The 17,802-nt window shown below is 46.2% G+C and overlaps 1 protein-coding gene across 2 annotated transcripts in view; it reads right to left on the reverse strand.

Moving 5' to 3' along the window:
• The window catches only part of Lrig1 (leucine rich repeats and immunoglobulin like domains 1), a 106,680-nt gene that overhangs the window by 27,792 nt on the left and 61,086 nt on the right, over nucleotides 1-17,802 (reverse strand). For both annotated transcript variants that reach the window (XM_042679772.1, XM_042679773.1), the window contains one exon: nucleotides 1,572-1,709. In XM_042679772.1, the coding sequence (XP_042535706.1) occupies nucleotides 1,572-1,709 (138 nt within the window). The remainder of the gene's footprint in view (nucleotides 1-1,571; nucleotides 1,710-17,802) is intronic.

Consider the following 17,802-nt stretch of genomic DNA (forward strand, 5'->3'; position numbering starts at 1 on the left):
TTACACTTAAAGGATGTTTGTGAGGGGTGACATATACATGGTTATAAAGAAAAGATAGATGTTTTCTCAAAATATACTCCAATAGACACCTCAGATGCATGCATCTCACTGTAATTTGTATCAAGTCACACAAAACAGGAACAATACGGCATTCTTGTGCCAAGTTAGCCCACCTCTCTCTTCCTGCCTTTCCCAGGTAAGAGCTGCTATTCTGGGTCTTAGTGAAAAGGAGAAAGAGGAGAGGGAATCTTCTAACCACAGCATGGGGGCAAACATAGCTCCTGCAGTCTCTTCATCAGGCAGTGGTCCAGGACAGGGCATGTGAGGACTCTGCAAATGGGTCTGAACTGTTTGTTCTTAACACTCCAGATTAAAGAACAATCAGTGTGATGAAGATATGCCAGACACCCACTGCCAACACAAAAAGTCATGCCCTCACTCCTCACCTCATGCAGGAAGAGGACACAGCAATTCAGTTAAGCAGTTGGTGGTTTATTTGTCCCAAGTAAGGAAGTGTGGCTGGATGCGTTTTGAAATCCCTTGCTTAGGACTTCACAGAAGCCAAGCCTCTTGTGCCCAATTCTGGTACCTTCTTTTTTTAGGTGCCAGTACTGGGACTTGAACTCAAGGCCTCATGCTTTTGCTTGGCTCTTTTGCTCAAGGCTGGTACTCTACCAATTGAGCCACACCTCCACTTCTGACAGTTCTGTTGCCTTGATATAGCCTAACATTAAGGAAATGATTCTACAGGGTCTTGGAAAGACTTGTGCCAACCCTCATCTTCCCTGAAGAAATGCATCACGGTGACCCGTAAATCAGCCTTACAAAATTATTCAAAAGCAGTAATGATATAGGGAACAAAAATGGGGAAAATGTCTTTTCAGCCTAGATTTTCAGGTTCTCTCTCAAAGCAATTCCTACTAGCAAGCAGGAGACTATATAGGTGCTCCTCTCTTCCATCCATTGTGTGTGCAAGATGGAACAAACATAAAATGAGTAAAGGAAAAACAGCCCCAGAAATCTCAAAAGGGCCTGAGAGCTCAGAGAACAGCATGACTGACCTTCTAAACCTAAGGACTGGTTTAAATCATGCACAATATTGAAAGACATGCACTGGTAAATTCAAGTAAGTACACTTCTGTTGTGAGTCTTTGAACCAACCCTGAAACGTCTCTCCAAGCTTTCTGAGACAGCCTAGTAATTGGGAATGAAGACAGCTTTGTGGTCAAGAGAGACCTGGACCTGAATAGAAGAGCCTACTCTCGGAGGGATGAGCTCCTCATATGGCTAGTTAACCTCTCCTTGCCTCAGCTCCCCCTCGGCCTCTAGCACCAGAAGGACACAGGATTTGGAAATACTTTATAACTGCGCACCCAGAAGACAAAGGATCCCTCCTCACCCCCTGCAGAAAAGCTAAAGGGCTATACTGTCCCTGCTGACTAGGAAGACAGGACTAAGAAGAGCGCATCCATCCACATGTGTTCAGAGCAGGGTGCTGGGTAGGCTGCTACCCAGCCTGGAAGCTGAAGGAGGGGCTGGGGAGGGGCGTGTAGCTGGGCAGAGGTACTTACAGCTCCCTTATGGGCAGTCCATGTGGAAAGCAGGAGCTCCGGATTTCTGTGATGTTGTTGGAACTCAGATCCAACACTTCCAAAGACAGGTATGGCTTCAGTTGACTCCCTTCCACACTTCGAATCTTATTGTGCTGCCTGGGACACACACAAGGCAGTAACGTAAGCACAGAGCACATCTTTTTGCAAGGCACAACAAACTATTTCCCCCTCCTACTTCATTACAAATTGTTTTGACTTTTACATGAAATTACAGTTCAGTGTTACATAAAACAGATCGTGTGTTCCTTTTCCCATTAAGTTCTCATTGCTGGCTGGGTGCTAACTACTGCACTGGATTTTCTGTCTAGAATAGGTTTTATGTTCTGGGTGATGTTCAGTATCAAGTGAGACCATCGTGACATGACCAGAATCCAACGCATCCATTTCAATCTGGCACCTGGTCCAGCCTCGTAATATTCAAGACGATAGGCACCAGAGACTAAGTTCAGTTTAATCCAATTTAGCATATCATTACACACCTCACAGTGTGCCACACTCAGCATGTGCCAGGCATGGAGACAGATGCAAGGGATCTAAAACTGCACACAAAGAAGATGACGTCAAAATCCTAACCATCTAAAAAGGAAAAGTGGTCCAATAGAACCAATTCTCCCGAACCTCTGTCATTATGGTTAGTGATTCTGTGTCTCAATTTTTCCATCAGAAAGATGGGACTGCAACTGTCATTTCAAGGATCTGAGTGATCCAATCTGAAACCATGCTAAGTACCTGGCGGTGTGGAAAAACCCGAGTGTTGAATATTTACTGCCTCCCAAGAAGAATGGCTTCCACCATGATTTATTTACAACTTGAATCCTCTTTTCATCAAGTCCAAAACCCAACCAGCCACCTCATAGTTACTACTTAGAAGAAGGGTGGAGGAAAACCACTCTGTTGTGGCTTTGGCTCTGCCTGGCAGATTCAAACCACTGTAGCCCTAATTCCAACATCAGATACTCAAAAGTACTAGGTGGTAGCACTGGGCCTGTGGGTCCAGGGCACACACTTGGGCCAGCTCTGAGTAAACAGGGGCAACCCTCCAGCCAATCAAAGCATTCTGGAATACAGACAAGTAAGCCAGGCGTCGCTTACCAAGTGGCATCTCCTTTAAACAAACGCTTGACCAAATCAGTTCCAACAAGCATAAACAGGACCTCTTTCCCAGAAACCTGCGGCTTCTCAACTCCTCTAGTTGTTTTTTGTCCCCTCACCCCCAGCCCCAGAAATTCATTTACAAAGCTGAAGCTCTGCTCCTCAGAATAATGGAAGGATCTTTCCTCTCCATTCTACTCCCAGCCTTGAAAGCTACTTCCTTTAAGTTCTTTATTAAGTTCTTTAATAAAGGCAGTCTCTTCAGTGTTCTGACTCCAAGAGAGAGAAAAAAAAAGAAAATCTTTATTATGTAAAGTATGGGAAGAAAAAGGAACAAGAAATAAAGGCCATGCTGAGCCTTATCCGGGAACTCTGAATACAGTACCAGGGAGCCAAGAACAGAGGATCTGGAATTAGGAGGGATGAGGCGTCTCAGTCCGAGGCTGCACAAAGAGGGGTCCTGGCACACCCAGGCCCAACACAAGCGAAGCGCTCTGGACAGCTGTGAGCGCGGGACACTTCTCACACCATCCTGTCTCCCTCCGGGCCCCCATAGTGCCTCCTCTGGCTCCTGGGTCTTTCTCCTTTGTTTTATACCTTTCTTCTTTCTTTCAGTCTATTTATTCACTGAATCAAATATTCTGGGCCTGACTCTGGATAGAGGACAAGTCTTTTTCACAAGCTGGGAAAAGTTCCCCACTTAGTAGAAGAGGCAGCCATGGAGATGGGAAACAAGGGTAGGTGGAGTATGGGACAGTGACAGGATGACAGGGAAGGAGGAGGAGGGGCAGCAGGAAGGACAGCACTTCACTCGGCCTGAAAGTTACCAGGCAAGGGCCTAAGAGTGGGCAGCTGAGGCTGGGCCAAGTGGAAAGTGAGGAACTTCAGTCAGACTATGAGGCTGTTCCACACCAGGAAACAGGTCGAGCTAAAGCTGGGGACCAGCCTTATCATGGGCCAGAGACAAGGGGTGGTTTGGCACAAAAGAGTAAGAAGGGGCTACAGGAACTAGAGATGAGAGCTGGTGAAGACAAGCTTTCTAGTGCGGAGAGGGCAAACGTCAGGTGTACAGGCCTCCGCATCACCTCCCTCCCACTTTTAGCCAGCCCAGCAGCATGCCAGAGTCTACTAAAAACAGGTCAGTTCTGATATTCCCCACAGACTACAGACACCTACCACAAACACCTGATAAGGAAGGGAACACCGAGGGGACAGGCAGCCCTCTGTGGGGACTGCAGAAAAAAGTCTGTACCCGAACATCATCATCATCATTCCCTAGCATTTTCCCTGATTAGGTGTTCAAAAGTAATTCAGAGATTATTTAAAATTTATAGGAAGGTGTGTGCAGGTCATAAACAGAAGGAGTGCCCATGAATTTGGGAGTCTGGGGGGACATCCCAGATGGCTATGTATATTAAAAAACAACAACTAAAAGAAAATGCAGATTTAAAAGTGGTTAGAAGAGTCAGGCTGAGATCTGAGGATCACGGTTTGAAGCCAGCCTATGCAGAAAAGTCCTTCAGACTCTTATCTCCAATTAACCAACAAAAAACAGGAAGTGGAGCTGTGGCTCAAGTGTAATTACTAGCCTTGAGCAAAGGAGCTCAGGGACAGCATCCAGACCCAGAGTTCAAGCCCCAGGACTTGCATGCATGTACATGTTGTACATGTACACACACTATGTACCTACACACACACACACACACACACACACACACACACACACACACACACAGAGTGGGCAAAAGGCTTAAATTGACACTTCTCCAAAGATATACAAATGGCCAACAAGCACATGAAAAGATGCTCAAAGTCAGTATTCATTAGAGAAGTGAAATCAGGGTGGCTAAGTGGGTTAAAAATAAGGATTACATAACAAATGTAGGTGAAGATCTACAACAACTGCAGTGCTTGTGGCTAGAAAAAAATGCAAAGTGGCAGAGGTGCTGAACACAGAGATAATAAAGTCCTCCAAAAAATCAGCAGTCAACTGTGGGCAGTATATCTAAGGACTAAAAGGCTTGTAAGGGAAACTTTGTACACCTGTGCTCACAAAAGCATCATTCACAGTATCCAAAAATGAAGCAAACCAAATTCTAGCTACAGATGAGTGGATCCACAAAATGAGGTGTAAACATCCACAGAATAGTATTCAGCCATAAAAAAAGGAAGTTCTGCCATGTGTCACTGAAATGTATGACCCTTGAGGACATTAAGCTATATAAAACAAGTCAGTTACAAAAATCTAAATACTGTGGTTAAAGCAGTTAAATTTACAGAAACAGAAAGGTGCTTGCCAGAGAATGAGGAGCTCAGACAATGAGAAACTGTTGTTTGCCAGACAGGGGATTTTAGTGTTAATAAAACGGAAGAACTTTCTAGAGATGAGTTGCACAACTTGAATGTACTTAACTCTATTGAACTCACACTTAAATTTTATGTTATGTGTATTTTACCACAATTTAAAAACAAAACAAAACACAAGATCACAGGACTCCTCTTCCTAAAACAAATGACTCTCATGCCTTTCTTAATGGTAAACCTTCACAATGGCAGTCAGGATCCGTATTACTTATTCCCCCCGCCTTCCCCCCCCCCCCCTCGCCCCTGCCAAATCCTCTGGCTCTATGCTCTGCCCACCCCAGCCTTCAGGCAGGCCATGCCTCAGGACCTTCCACCTGCTGCTCCCACACCTGGAATCACACATACTTGCCACCCACAGCCTTGCGTCCCTAACATCATCTAACCTAACTGCTTCTCTCCAGTTTAATGTCTTCTCTCCCACCATGATGTGGTTGTAGTTTGGGTTTGTTTGTTTGTTTCCTGTAGTTATTTTTTGGTAGTAGTATGGTTTGAACCCGATGCTGGGCATGTACTCTACCACTTGAGCCACACACCTTCTTTTTTCAACTCCCCCTTCTCCTCCCCTCTTACCAAGATAGGATGCCATACATTTTACCAGAGGCTGGCCTCTGAAGGTGATCTTGCTATCTCTGTTGCTGGGATAATAACTATTCACTACCATGCCTGGCTTACTGACTGAGGTGAGGTTTAGCCTGAGCTGGCCTCCAACCATAATCCTCCTATCTCTACTTCCAGAGTAGCTGATACTATAGGCCTAAGTCACCTCCCTACCCCCTTCTAGATCAGCAGTGTTTTGAATTCAGGGTCTTTCCCACTTAAGCCATTTTCCAGCCCTTTGACTGCTTTGTTCGCTAGTATTTCCAGCCACTGGAAAAGTATGAGGGACGCAGGTGTTCACTAAATATTTGATGGATGAATTATGAAGAATGAGTATAGGTTACATTTGGAAGGGCCAAGGGTAGGAATATTGGTCAGGATTCACCTCATTCATGTGGAAGAAAACCATGCAGGCTGAGTAACTCAGCCAGAAGACCTCAGAACAAGAGGAGGAGAGTTTGCCAAGGGTCTTCTAATAGTCCTGCCCAGACCCAAACTCCCAGCTCCATGACTCGTGAGAACCACAGGCCTCCAGCATGCTGTCCCACACTGCTGAGGTCATGCATGACACCCTCTCTTGGGGGACTGGCCTCTGCTATTGACTACCACCCACACCCTGACCAACCTTCCTTGCTGTCAGCTCTGTGCTCCTATGTGACTCTACATCCCTCCATTTCAGGGCAAGGACCACTCTATAGGACATGTCTTCAGGTCCCTGGCAACTATGCAAGGCCCTGGAATCCCTGCCCTAGGACAGGAACAGCACTGTGGAAGAGTGCTGTGAGGACTGCCACTGAGTTCATATCCCAGCACAACACTCCCAGGTGTGACTCTTGGAGGAGCCTACTGTGTAAATGGGGTATCAAGTTCCTACACTCCTCACTCTAGCTGGTGTGACCTGACACATAGCAGTTGTCCAATAAAATGAGCCTTTGTTTTTATTAATCATATTTGTATCCTCAGAACCAAGCTGAAGATCTGGTTTATAGGAAGCGCTCTGGAAAAAGAATGAACACAATTAATGAATGGCTGGTTCTTGTCCATGCCTTTGCCACATTTCAATGCAATCAGGCAGGCCTGGCTACCCTCTCAGGAACAAAAGGTTGTCTCAGAGCTCTCTCTTAGCTTTATGCATGAAACAGTCCTGCTCCAGCTGCAGAATGTTAAAACCCAGACACAGAGAACCACCAGACTGTTTTGGGGAACCATGCTTCAAAGCAAATCCAACTTGCAGATTCGGCAGGACTTAGGGGAATAAGGGCCCTGGAACAGCTGGACCTCATATCCTTACGTTCATGTCCCTGACTCAAAACCTCAATCCCCCAACGCCACCTTTCCAGGGCTGGCCTACTCACAACACGGCCTCCGGTTCTGCACAAAGTGGAGCGCAATGGCTAGTGTTTCCACCCTGCAGGGAACTCCGCCCGAGTTACACCTCAGAGCCCGTGGCTGTGACAACTTGTCTGCTGTCCCGATTGATCCAGAAGTCCAGTTTTATGAGGATGCCCACATTCTCAACACTGTACAAGCACAGGTGGGCTTCACATCACTCATTCAGCGCCTCACCCAGGAAGGCCACACGCACTGTCCTAACCTCTAAGTCCTGCTCCAATTTTTAACAATGGCTGACAGATTGATGAATGCCTATCACATACACAGCAAGCCCTGGGTGAAATGCCAAGGAAATCAGCCATCGATTTAAAGACATAGGTACTATTATCACTGCCAGATAGATGGCTAGAAATTTGGGAGGCTCAGAGTTCTGCAATGTCCCTGAAGTCACATAGGATGGAAGCAAGAGGAGGCAAGATGCAAATTCAGGGGAGTACAACTCCACCCTGCCCACTCAAGAGGCTCCTTCTCTCCCAGCAGAGTTTTCTGGGCACTAACCCAGTTACAACCATAAGCCTTCAGCAAAGCTTGACTAAAGATGAATGCTAAAACTGGCTATTTCTGGGCTGGGAAGGTGGCTCAGGGGTAGAGTGCTTGCCTTGCATGCCTGAGGCCCTGGGTTCGATTCCTCAGCACCACATAAGCAAAAAGAAAAAACATGGAAGTAGCGCTGTGGCTCAAGTGGTAGAGCGCTAGCCTTGAGCTGAAGAGCTGAGGGACAGTGCCCAGGCCCAGAGTTCAGGCCCTACGACCGGACCCAAAAACAAAAACAAAAAAAACTGGCTATTTTTCTGTCACTTCACCCTGGTCTGTGTAAATGAATTCAACCAGGTGGCCCAGATTGTGTACCAGCCTGCCGGGAGTCCTGGATGAGCAGCCCTGGCCCCAGTCTCAGCAAGCACAACAGAGTGGAACTAGATTTCTTGTGGATGCTCAGCACACGGGAAGGCCAGCAGCTCCCATGAGGTCATGTCTTCACAGGCTGTATAAACCCCTGCATTCCCCGCCAGCACAGGGCAGGCCTGCAAAGGGACACACTTAAGTATAAGAAAAGGTGAGGGCAGTGCGATGGGAGGAGTGCTGTGTTGGGAACTCGTCCTATTAGCTACATCAAAGGAGCTCCCCTAAAATCAATGTTTCTGCAGTTACAGGGACAGGACTGGGGAAGCAGGTCACATGGCCTTCATTTCCAGCCAGTGTCAGTTTACCCATCGGTTGCCCTCTAGGGAGAGGAGAGCTTAATACAGCAGAAGTCTATTAAACCAACACCTGTTAAAGACTTCAAAAATAAAACCAGCCTTCAAAGGCAGACAGCAGGCCAGATAAGCTGTCCTCATTTGGTTACATTCTCAGAGCCGATGTTAAATTAGACAGTAAAACAGACAGAGGCATTTGAAACCAACCCTTGAAACTTTCTACCAAAACTGATCGGCCACTCTGGTTCTGTGAAAGCCTAACTTTACAAGGTATTCCAGTTGGTGGTGGCAAAGATCGCATGGCACAGGAAACAGACAGGAAGAAAGGGTAATGAGATCAAACCAGGCAGGTCAGGTGGATCATTTCTGGCTCCACAATTATGCACCTATTGTCTACAACAGGGATCAGAAAACTTCCTCTGTAACAGGCCAGCTGGTGCACAGTCTCTGTTGTAACTACTCAGCTCCATGTTTTAGTGTCCAAGCAGACACGGACAACAACCAGTGCGGCTATGTTCTTCTAAAACTTGACTTTTAAAAATATGCTTATTTTTTAAGACAACTGGTCCACTAACTATAACTTGCTGTCCCTGATAATGACATGACAACCATTTTAGGTTTGGTTTGTGAGGAGCCAGATTCTAACTCTTGCTCTAATGCTAGCAATTTGGGCCTGTACATAAACAACTCTTTATTTGGTTTAACCACCTACAGAATGAGCCAAATCCCCCTCTGCTGTAGAGAGAAAACCATCTGTATCTCCCTACAGTGTCCATGTCAGACATCACTAATCAATCTTTCTTGATGTCTTTTCCACCTCTTCAGAAGTGAAATGGAACCCAGGTCTACATCATTATGTTCCTGAAAAGACGATCCAGGTTCTTTACCAGAGCCAGCAGAAAAGACAGGAAACAAGGTTACCTTAGAGAATACAGGACATCTTTACAATGTATATACTTACTTCAAACATAGGGCCAATTCACCAGTCCTAACATCTAAGCAGAGATGACCTTCACTTCTTCCAAACTATCATGGTTACTGTCCATTCCTTGAGTATTAGACTCCATTCAGAAAGAGCAAATCTTACACAACTTTACTTTAAATTACTTAAAAAGTCAACAACATCCAAACTAGAGCTCTTTGTTTTACCCGGACCTCTACTAGAAATGGTTTCATGCAATGTAGGTCTGGAATGGGAAAAAGTTGGAAACACCCTGGCAGCTCTGAGCACCCATGGCACTTTGTCCATCTTAGTCCTACTCTGAGAACCTCCTGAAGATTCTTCACCTTAGCACAGGGCCAACTGGCACCGATAGCAAGCACTACAATGTCTGGGCAGAATGAATGCTTACACCCATCTGTATCTGCCATGTGAGGCTACGGCTCAGCTTAACATAATCTATACATAACTCCCACAAAGTGAAACAAGTGTCATATTATCACTGACAGAGAGTAAAACTTAACACGAGGCAGAACAGCGCTGATGCTTACCATTGAGGTCTACGATCAGACTGCAAACAACTGAAGATATTGACCTTCTAAAAACACACTGAAGATGAAAATACCTTTGTCAAACAACACTGATGCCACCAGAGAGGCTCCAGCCAAGTATTGCCAGTTGCTTCATGCCAATTGTGAAAGCCATCCTGAGAGATGCATAAATTGAATGTGCAGAGTTCAAGGTAATCCACAAAAACACTGCTCAGTTCAAGACAGAGATCAGTATCAGCACTCCAGAAATCTCCCTCCTGCCATTCTCCTGATTCTTATTATTCCCCAAAGTGGAAACTAGAGAACTTCTGCTATCTATGATTAATGTAACTTTTTGAGTGTGCTTTATATACATGAAATTGTTCTGTACATACCCTCCTGTATCTGGCTATTTTCATTCAACATGTTTGAGATCTACACTCCAGGTTGTTCTTTTTATTATAACATTTCTTTTGGAAAAAAAATATAACATTTCTTTTGAAAAATTTACTTCTTCATTCCATTGTTGGTGAACACTGAACTATTTCCAGCTTGGGTTACAGCAAAATCTCTAGCTCTAAACTGAAGCTGGGTGTCATCTGCTAGTATTCTGTTGTGCTCATCTGTATGTGCTTCTTACAGTCACACAAGATCTGTGCAGGGTATTGTTATCCAAGGTCATTGACCATGTCAGGCCCAAGTCAGCCCAATAAAACACTGGGCATGTTCTTTGAAACCAAAATGCCACAGAGCACTAGACAGCCATACCTGTAATTCTAGCTACTCAGGAGGCTGAGATCTGAGGAATGCTGCTTAAAGCCAGCACAGGAAAGGAAAGTCTGTGACATTCTTATCTCCAAGTAACTACCAAATAGCTGAAGTGGTGCTGTGGCTCAAGTGGTAGAGTGCTAGTCTTGAGCAAAAAAGTTCGGGGATAGTGCCCAGACCCTGAGTTTGAACCCCAGCATTGGCACAAAAAAACAAAAAGACCCAAGTGCCTGGGGTTGATCTAAATGTGGAAAGAAAAAAATGTGTGTGTGTGTGTGTGTGTGTGTGTGTGTGTGCGCGCGCGCGCGCGTGCATGTGTGCTTCATTCAACCACATTCCTCAGATGCCACTGCACTCACCTGGGTCCTGCCTGTACCCCACTAGAAAGCACTAAGACTACATCCTGGGCCCAGAACATGGGTAACTTATTCAAGTGTCAAAAAGAATTATTTTTTTGTTAGGGAGGATGTAAGGAGAATCAACAATATTTGTAAGACCCAAGCTAGCAAAAACGTTAAGACCAATGAGTACAGAATTGCTTTCCAAACCCAGATTGAGGAAAGGCTCTCTTCTCAGGATGAGTCCCAAGCATTAACATTTCACTAGCCTGCTTTACCATCCATTGCCTTACACACGAAAAACAAAGCATCTTGCTCTATTGCATGAATTTAAGATCTACTCGAAGAAACCAGTGTCTCATAAGAAATGGCCCAGTCTGGATTATTTGTGGGACAGGAAATGAGAGTCAGAATAAGCAGGTCTCTCTCTTGCTCACTCCCTCTTTCCCCTGCTGCTGGTGAATCACTAGTTCCCTGGGGAATTTTGGCAGATTCTCAGCCTGGCTGCAGATGACGTTCCGGATCTGTTTATTCAGGTGGAGATCGGATAAAAAACAAGAGCAGTCAGTCCAGTGGCCGGATAAACAGCCTCCTCCAGGCAAGGTCAACCCCTTCGGAGGCAGGACTGGGCTATGTCAATCAACTTCCCAGACCTCTCACTTCCTTTAGGGTCACCATCTCCTTGGGGTCTTCAACTGACAGTTTCCATTAACTATTTGCAAAGACCTGATGTCCCACCCCAGGGGAGTGTCTGGTCCCGAGAGCCCTGCACCCATCAGCTTGTGCCTATTGAGCTAAAAGCCCCAGATTTGAAATGAAAAACCCTAGGGACAATCAAAAGACAACCACCACTGATCCATGAGAAGTCCACAGTGACCCTTACCCATGAATTACTACAGATCAAGAGCCAATCCTAATTTACAGGATGTTTCTGTATTTCATTTTTAAGATGCACAAGTAACAACAGTAATAACAAAGCTCCTGAGGAAATGCACATTATTCAATAGAAGAAGTCCATGTGAAAAGAATAGCACCTACTGTATGATTCCGAATACAGCAAACTACGTAGACAGAATTCTGCCAACAGTAAGAAAGATCAGTGGTGGCCAGCGCTCAAGGATGAGTGGGTAGAAGGCCGAAGTTTTAGAGCAGTAAAATTTTCCGCTATACTGTAATGTAGGGTACATGTCACAATATATTTGTCAAACTCATAGAAAATACACCACCAGAAGTAAACTCTCAAGTAGACTAAGGGAACAACGTTGTCAATATTGGTTCAGCAAATGTATCCAATGTGTCAACCAAACCAAGAAGTTAATAATAGAGAAGACAGAAAACACTGGGGGGAAAGAGTCTAAAAGGGAATATGGAAATGCTCTGTACTTTCCACTCCATTTTTTTTCTATAAACCTGAATGGCTCTGGAAGTGGTTTTTTAACCCTAAAATGGTAGTCTTGAGGTCACAAGAGTAGGACAATGAAAGCTACCTTAGCCTCAGAGTTATAAACTATCTTATTTATTGCTATATCCTTAGCACCCAGGAAAAAAAATGCTTAGGATACAAAAGTTGCACAACCAGTATTTGTTTAGTAAACTAATGAATTACAACTCTGGTTCAATCTCCTGAAAATTACACAGATTAAAACTAAGACAAGACCAACCAGCCGACTAAAACTTTTTACAAAAAAAGTAAGAGGCAGCTAAGCACCAGTGGTTCAAGCCTATAATCCTAACTGCTCAGGAGGCTGAGATCTGAGGATCACGGTTCAAAGCCAGCCCAGGCAGGAAAGACTGTGAGACTCTTATCTCCAATTAGCCACTAGAAAACTGGTAGTAGTGGTGTGGCTCCAGTGTAGAGCACTTGCTTTGAGCTGAAGAGCTCAAGGCCCAGAGTTCAAGCTCCAAGACCAACAAAAAAAAAAAAAAGGTATAACATAGAGTTAGCTCTCTGTTTTAGGTAGGGATGCCAGCAGACCTGTTTAAAATAAAAGTGTCAGTAACTTCATTTATGCATTTGCCCAAACACTGACATCCATCAACTAGCCTGGGTTGGCAAGCCCTAGGCTCTACTTTGTTAGGCTGGCAGTTTCCCTTTTGGCCCTCTAGAACTGGCAGTCAGAATGGCTGGACCCCCCTGAGCTCCACTTGTGCAGCTTCTTTCCACTCCTGCCCAGGAGTTCCAGGCATACATTGCTGACCTGAATTACTCTGCAAGCCACGTCTAGTCAGTACTCCTGAGGAGAGAGGCTGAGGTACCTCCACACTGGCAGGAGCCTCTAAGGACTTGAGGAGTCCCCTCCATACTGGCAAGGAGGGGAATTTGTCCTGGCATTTAGAAAGGGGAAAGCAGTATCAAGTTGAGAAAGTAAACAGGAAGGCAGGGACGAGTCACTGACACCAGCATTCCCATCCACATCATGGACAGCTCTGGATGAGAAAAGTCAAGCATATTTCTCAGCCAGGAACTGGTGGTGGCTCATGCCTATAATCCTAGCTACTCAGGAGGCCAAGATCTGACAATGAAGGTTTTAAGCCAGCCTGGACAGAAAAGTCCCTGAAACCTTCTCTCCACTTAACCACCAAAAAGCTGGAAGTGGATCCCTGGTTTAAATGGCATAGTGCTAACCTTGAGCACAAAAGTTCAGGGACAGTCAGGCGTTGGTGGCTCATGCCTGTAATCCTAGCTACTCAGGAGGCAGAAATCTGAGGATTGCAGTTCAAAGCCAGCCCAGACAGGAAAGTCTAAAAGACTCTTATCTCCAGTTAACCACTCAGAAAATTGGAAGTGGTGCTGTGGCTCAAATGGTAGAGTGCTCACCTTGAGCTGAAGAGCTGAGGGACAGTGCCCAGGCCCAGAGTTCAAGCTCCACGACCAACCAAAAAAAAGCCCAGGGACAGTGCCTAGGTCTTGGGGGAAAGGAAGTGTTTCTTTTTCATGGCTAGAGCCAACATGGCCACTTAATGATTTCTCTTAACTGAGTCAGTATCACAACTCCTTTCCTTTTCCTCTCGGTTTGCCTTTCCCTGATAACTGGCTACCCCACACACTGCAGGTATTGTCTCCACTACATGGACACCCTTCATGAGACCTCAGTCCTCACAAGTGCTGGCCCAAGTGCTGCCAGCATGTGGGCAGAGCACCAGACTACCAAACTGTAGCATGATGAGCCACCAAACCTGGCACATCCAGGGAGCCAGGGGTGTCTGGCCTGACCTCGCCTGACTTCTCACTGAGAATAAGTCTAAGGTCACTCTGCTTACAACTGTCCAGGTCCTGAACCTGGGCTTCTTCATCTCTCTTTCTAGGGAAGAAGAAGACTCCAACGCAAAACAAGAGAAGAGCACAGAATGACTCATACTCCAGGAGCTGTGCTACTGTCTAGCCAAGAAACGGAGACAAGGTGGGAGATGAAAGGGACCAATAACAAGCAGGAGAGGACTTCATAGGGTAGTAATTCTGACTGGCCTTCTGCAATGTAGAGAAGGTTCTTTCCAGGCAAAGGTGAGGAGGATCCCACCCCTAGTGTGTGCAGTGTTGGAGCGAAGACACTTCACCAGCAGGGACCTCCTCCCGCCAAGGTCCAAAAACACTGCTCATCATTGGGGGAGGGGGGAGGGAGGGCCAGAGAGGTCAGAGACCAATGGGCTCTGTCACTAGCTCTTATGGTATTTCTGGTGATTTTTACCAATCAGGATGTGAATAAACAGAATTGCAGATGAAACACAACAGGGTGACCTCATTCCACATTCCCAAACAGAACATAGCCTCTTTCAAGGACCACCCTTCCGTTTCCCCTTCAGGCATCGAGCATACCCAGGCAAATGTCCACACCACCATGCTAAACCAAAAAGCTGGATACACAGTTAACAATGTGCATGGCAGTGGTTTCAAAGAGCTAGGTGAAAAAACATAGGAAATACTACATGTGGCTCTAAGACAAGAGTATGTGGGCCACAATGGAATCATCCCCTCTTCTACTCTGCACAGGATTAGAATGTGTTTGTCAATTAGGGAAATAAACTTTTATTCACAGAAAAGTTAATGTGAATTCTGACACTGAGCTGTGGTCACAATCCTTAAGCGGAATGCCTGGGCCACAGGGTGAAGAGTAGCAGGGCCAGTCTCTGCAGTGCCATCCCCTTAGTGCCAATGAGGATCCTGCACAGAGGTGATTCTGGGGTTCACAGTCTCCTCGGTACCCTAGACACCCTAACAATCTTATGGCACATGAATATGCTCCTAGTGGTGACAACTTCAAAGGGCCTTTGTACTGGAGCCTGGGATGGAGCCCTGGGGCGCCTGCAGCTGCCCGGAAATGATTCCAAAGCCAAAGTCTCTGCACAGGGCAGCAGAACCCCGGCAGCTTCTGCTGGCCCCTCGGTCCCAAAGGGCACCCTGCACCTTCCTCCTCAGCAGGAAGAGTATCAGGTGGGGCAGTGGCCCTCCCACAGGCTTACCGCCTTCCACAGCCAGGCTTTGCTTCCAGTTCTGCAGGTGGGGAGGGGCTAGCTCACTGCTGGGGGCTACACAGCAGGCAACAGCATGGCTGGGAAGGGAGCCCACACCATGCAGCCACACCTGGCATGACCACTAGAACCGCCTCATCATGAGGCAGGCAGAACCACTGGGAAGGAAGGCTTCTCAGGACTGAACTTTGAACCTCTCACCTTACCTTTCTATTCGAGGCCTCCACCAGGGAGAACCACCCCTCCCTCCATTCGTGGAAACGTGTGATTAGAACAGAGGCAAGCTCCCCCCACCCCAGCCCCGCCCCTCCTGTGCAGATGCTGAGGGGCAAATCCTGCTGTGAACCTGACACAGTCCTCTCGGGCCCTCATCCAGTGTGGAAACCACTGCTGTGGCGCCTGGGTAGACCGTGTCCACTCCAACTGAAGGGAGAAGGGTTCATTCCTCAGCAGGTGAGGAAAGTGGCTCCCATTTCCTCAGGCAGAACCATGTTCCCCATGGAGCACACTATGCCCTCAGCTGGCCGCCACCCCAAAGTACCTCCTAATTCAAACTTAGAGACCCTGGAATCCCCAACTGAACAGGAGGTGAGCCTAGGTGTCTGACTCCAGGTGTGCTTGCCTGTGTGGCAAGTACAAGTAGCTGTATTGAAAGTTGTAGTTAAGAAAACAGATCATGGAGACTGGGGATACTGAGGTGTCCCTGAAATTCCCTTGGGGGCCACAGAAAAGCTGCTTGCATCTGTCTGCCACTGGCACATTCCCCAAGATCCATATGCCAGCTTCGACAGTTGTGCAGTTCCAGGCTGAGAAGGAAGCTGTCTCAGCACTTGGCTGCAGCCTCCAAGACAAAGTCCTTCCCCCTCTGGGGAATGATACCACTGATGTGCCTTTAAAAAGAAAACCAGGCCTGTTTCCTGCCCCATCTGAAGGACTTTTGATCTCCCGATCATATGATTTAGCGTATCTCTTACCACACAGTTTCCCAAATTTCTCAGCATATGATCTGACTCCACTTGGAGAGTTTAGGATGTGTACGAGGGGATTACGGAGCTCACCCTTTAATGTAGTCCTCCTTATCCACCCCACAGATGATAAACCCACCACCACATCAAAGTGGCACCACAGCCAGCTCCATACCTCCAACCTACACATTCCCTTATCCAGCCTGATCTGTGTTCCTATGTGAGCCAACGCTTGCTCTTTAAAACGTGTCATCACAGCCTTAAATGCAAAAGATACACAGCACCATAACTTCTAAGAGGAGAAACTCTTTCAACTCTACAGAGAGGCAGAGCTCATAGATTTGATCCTGAAAACAAAATCCATAAAATTAAAAATTAGCACATTGAACATTATCCCCAAATTTAAATTATTTTGCTCTGACAAAAAAAGCAGATTGGGAGAAAACATTTTCAAACACACATGCAACAAAAAATTAGTATCTAGAAAAAAACTACACACACACACACACACCTCTCTATAATACACACACACACACACACACACACACACACACACACACACACACACACACACACACACACACACACACACACACACACACACACACACACACACACACACACACACACACACACACACACACACACACACACACACACCTCTCTATAATACTAGCCTGGGAGGTGTTCCATGAAAAGAGCTCTGGGCCTAATCAAGGTTGAGAGCAGGTACATACACTCTCCACACCTCTTGCAGACTTTCATGGCAGGTTGGCAAAGGAAAGGTGCTAATGAGCACTCCAACAAAGATGCTTTTCATTCTGCTGGATTCTGCATTTGCTAAACTTAATAAGACCATGAGACCCCTTTCTCAGGAACCAACTGTTAACATCGCATAGAAAGTGTTCCAGGTGGCTCATTATTTATGAGAAACACCACACTTTACCTCCTCACTAGAAGTCTTACGGCAGCTAAAAGCACATAATGCAGAGCCCAAGGAGTCTGGTGGCAGCCTGCAATGAACCTGCCTGCTGAAGGGTCTCACTGAGGCCCTATGGGCAGTCAACAGTGGTAGGGTAGGAAATTGTGGCACTGGGGAACAGCCTCTGGGGAAGCAGCACTCCTTCCTGGCAAGCCTAAAGACAATGAGTACTTAATGGAGTTGTGGTGAAACAATCTCAGGAACAGCTGCTGTGCCACTCAATTACAGACTCAAAATGAACTTCTGAGGCATTAAAGGATCTGGCAAGTTTGGTAGCAAAGAAAGGTACCTACCTTAACTAGGTTTTTTCAACATTTTAACTACAAACATTCTCCTAGCCCTCAAAGCATCTCTAAGCCCAAACAATCCTTACTGTGATTTTTTTTTTTTAATCATTGGGCCTGCCCCATTTCACCCTAATCTACAGAAGAGTGTCCTGGGGGTAGGCTGGATGCCTGGAAGTGCAGTGACGATCTTCCTTTCAGCGTGGGCTTTCACTCTGCCCAATGAAAGTTCAAGACAGTAATGAAAGTTCCAGACAGGAAGTGGTGAGACAAG

This window comes from Dipodomys spectabilis, unplaced genomic scaffold (genome assembly GCF_019054845.1).
Source record: "Dipodomys spectabilis isolate Male_0828 unplaced genomic scaffold, ASM1905484v1 ptg000054l, whole genome shotgun sequence".
Classification (NCBI taxonomy): Eukaryota; Metazoa; Chordata; class Mammalia; order Rodentia; family Heteromyidae; genus Dipodomys; species Dipodomys spectabilis.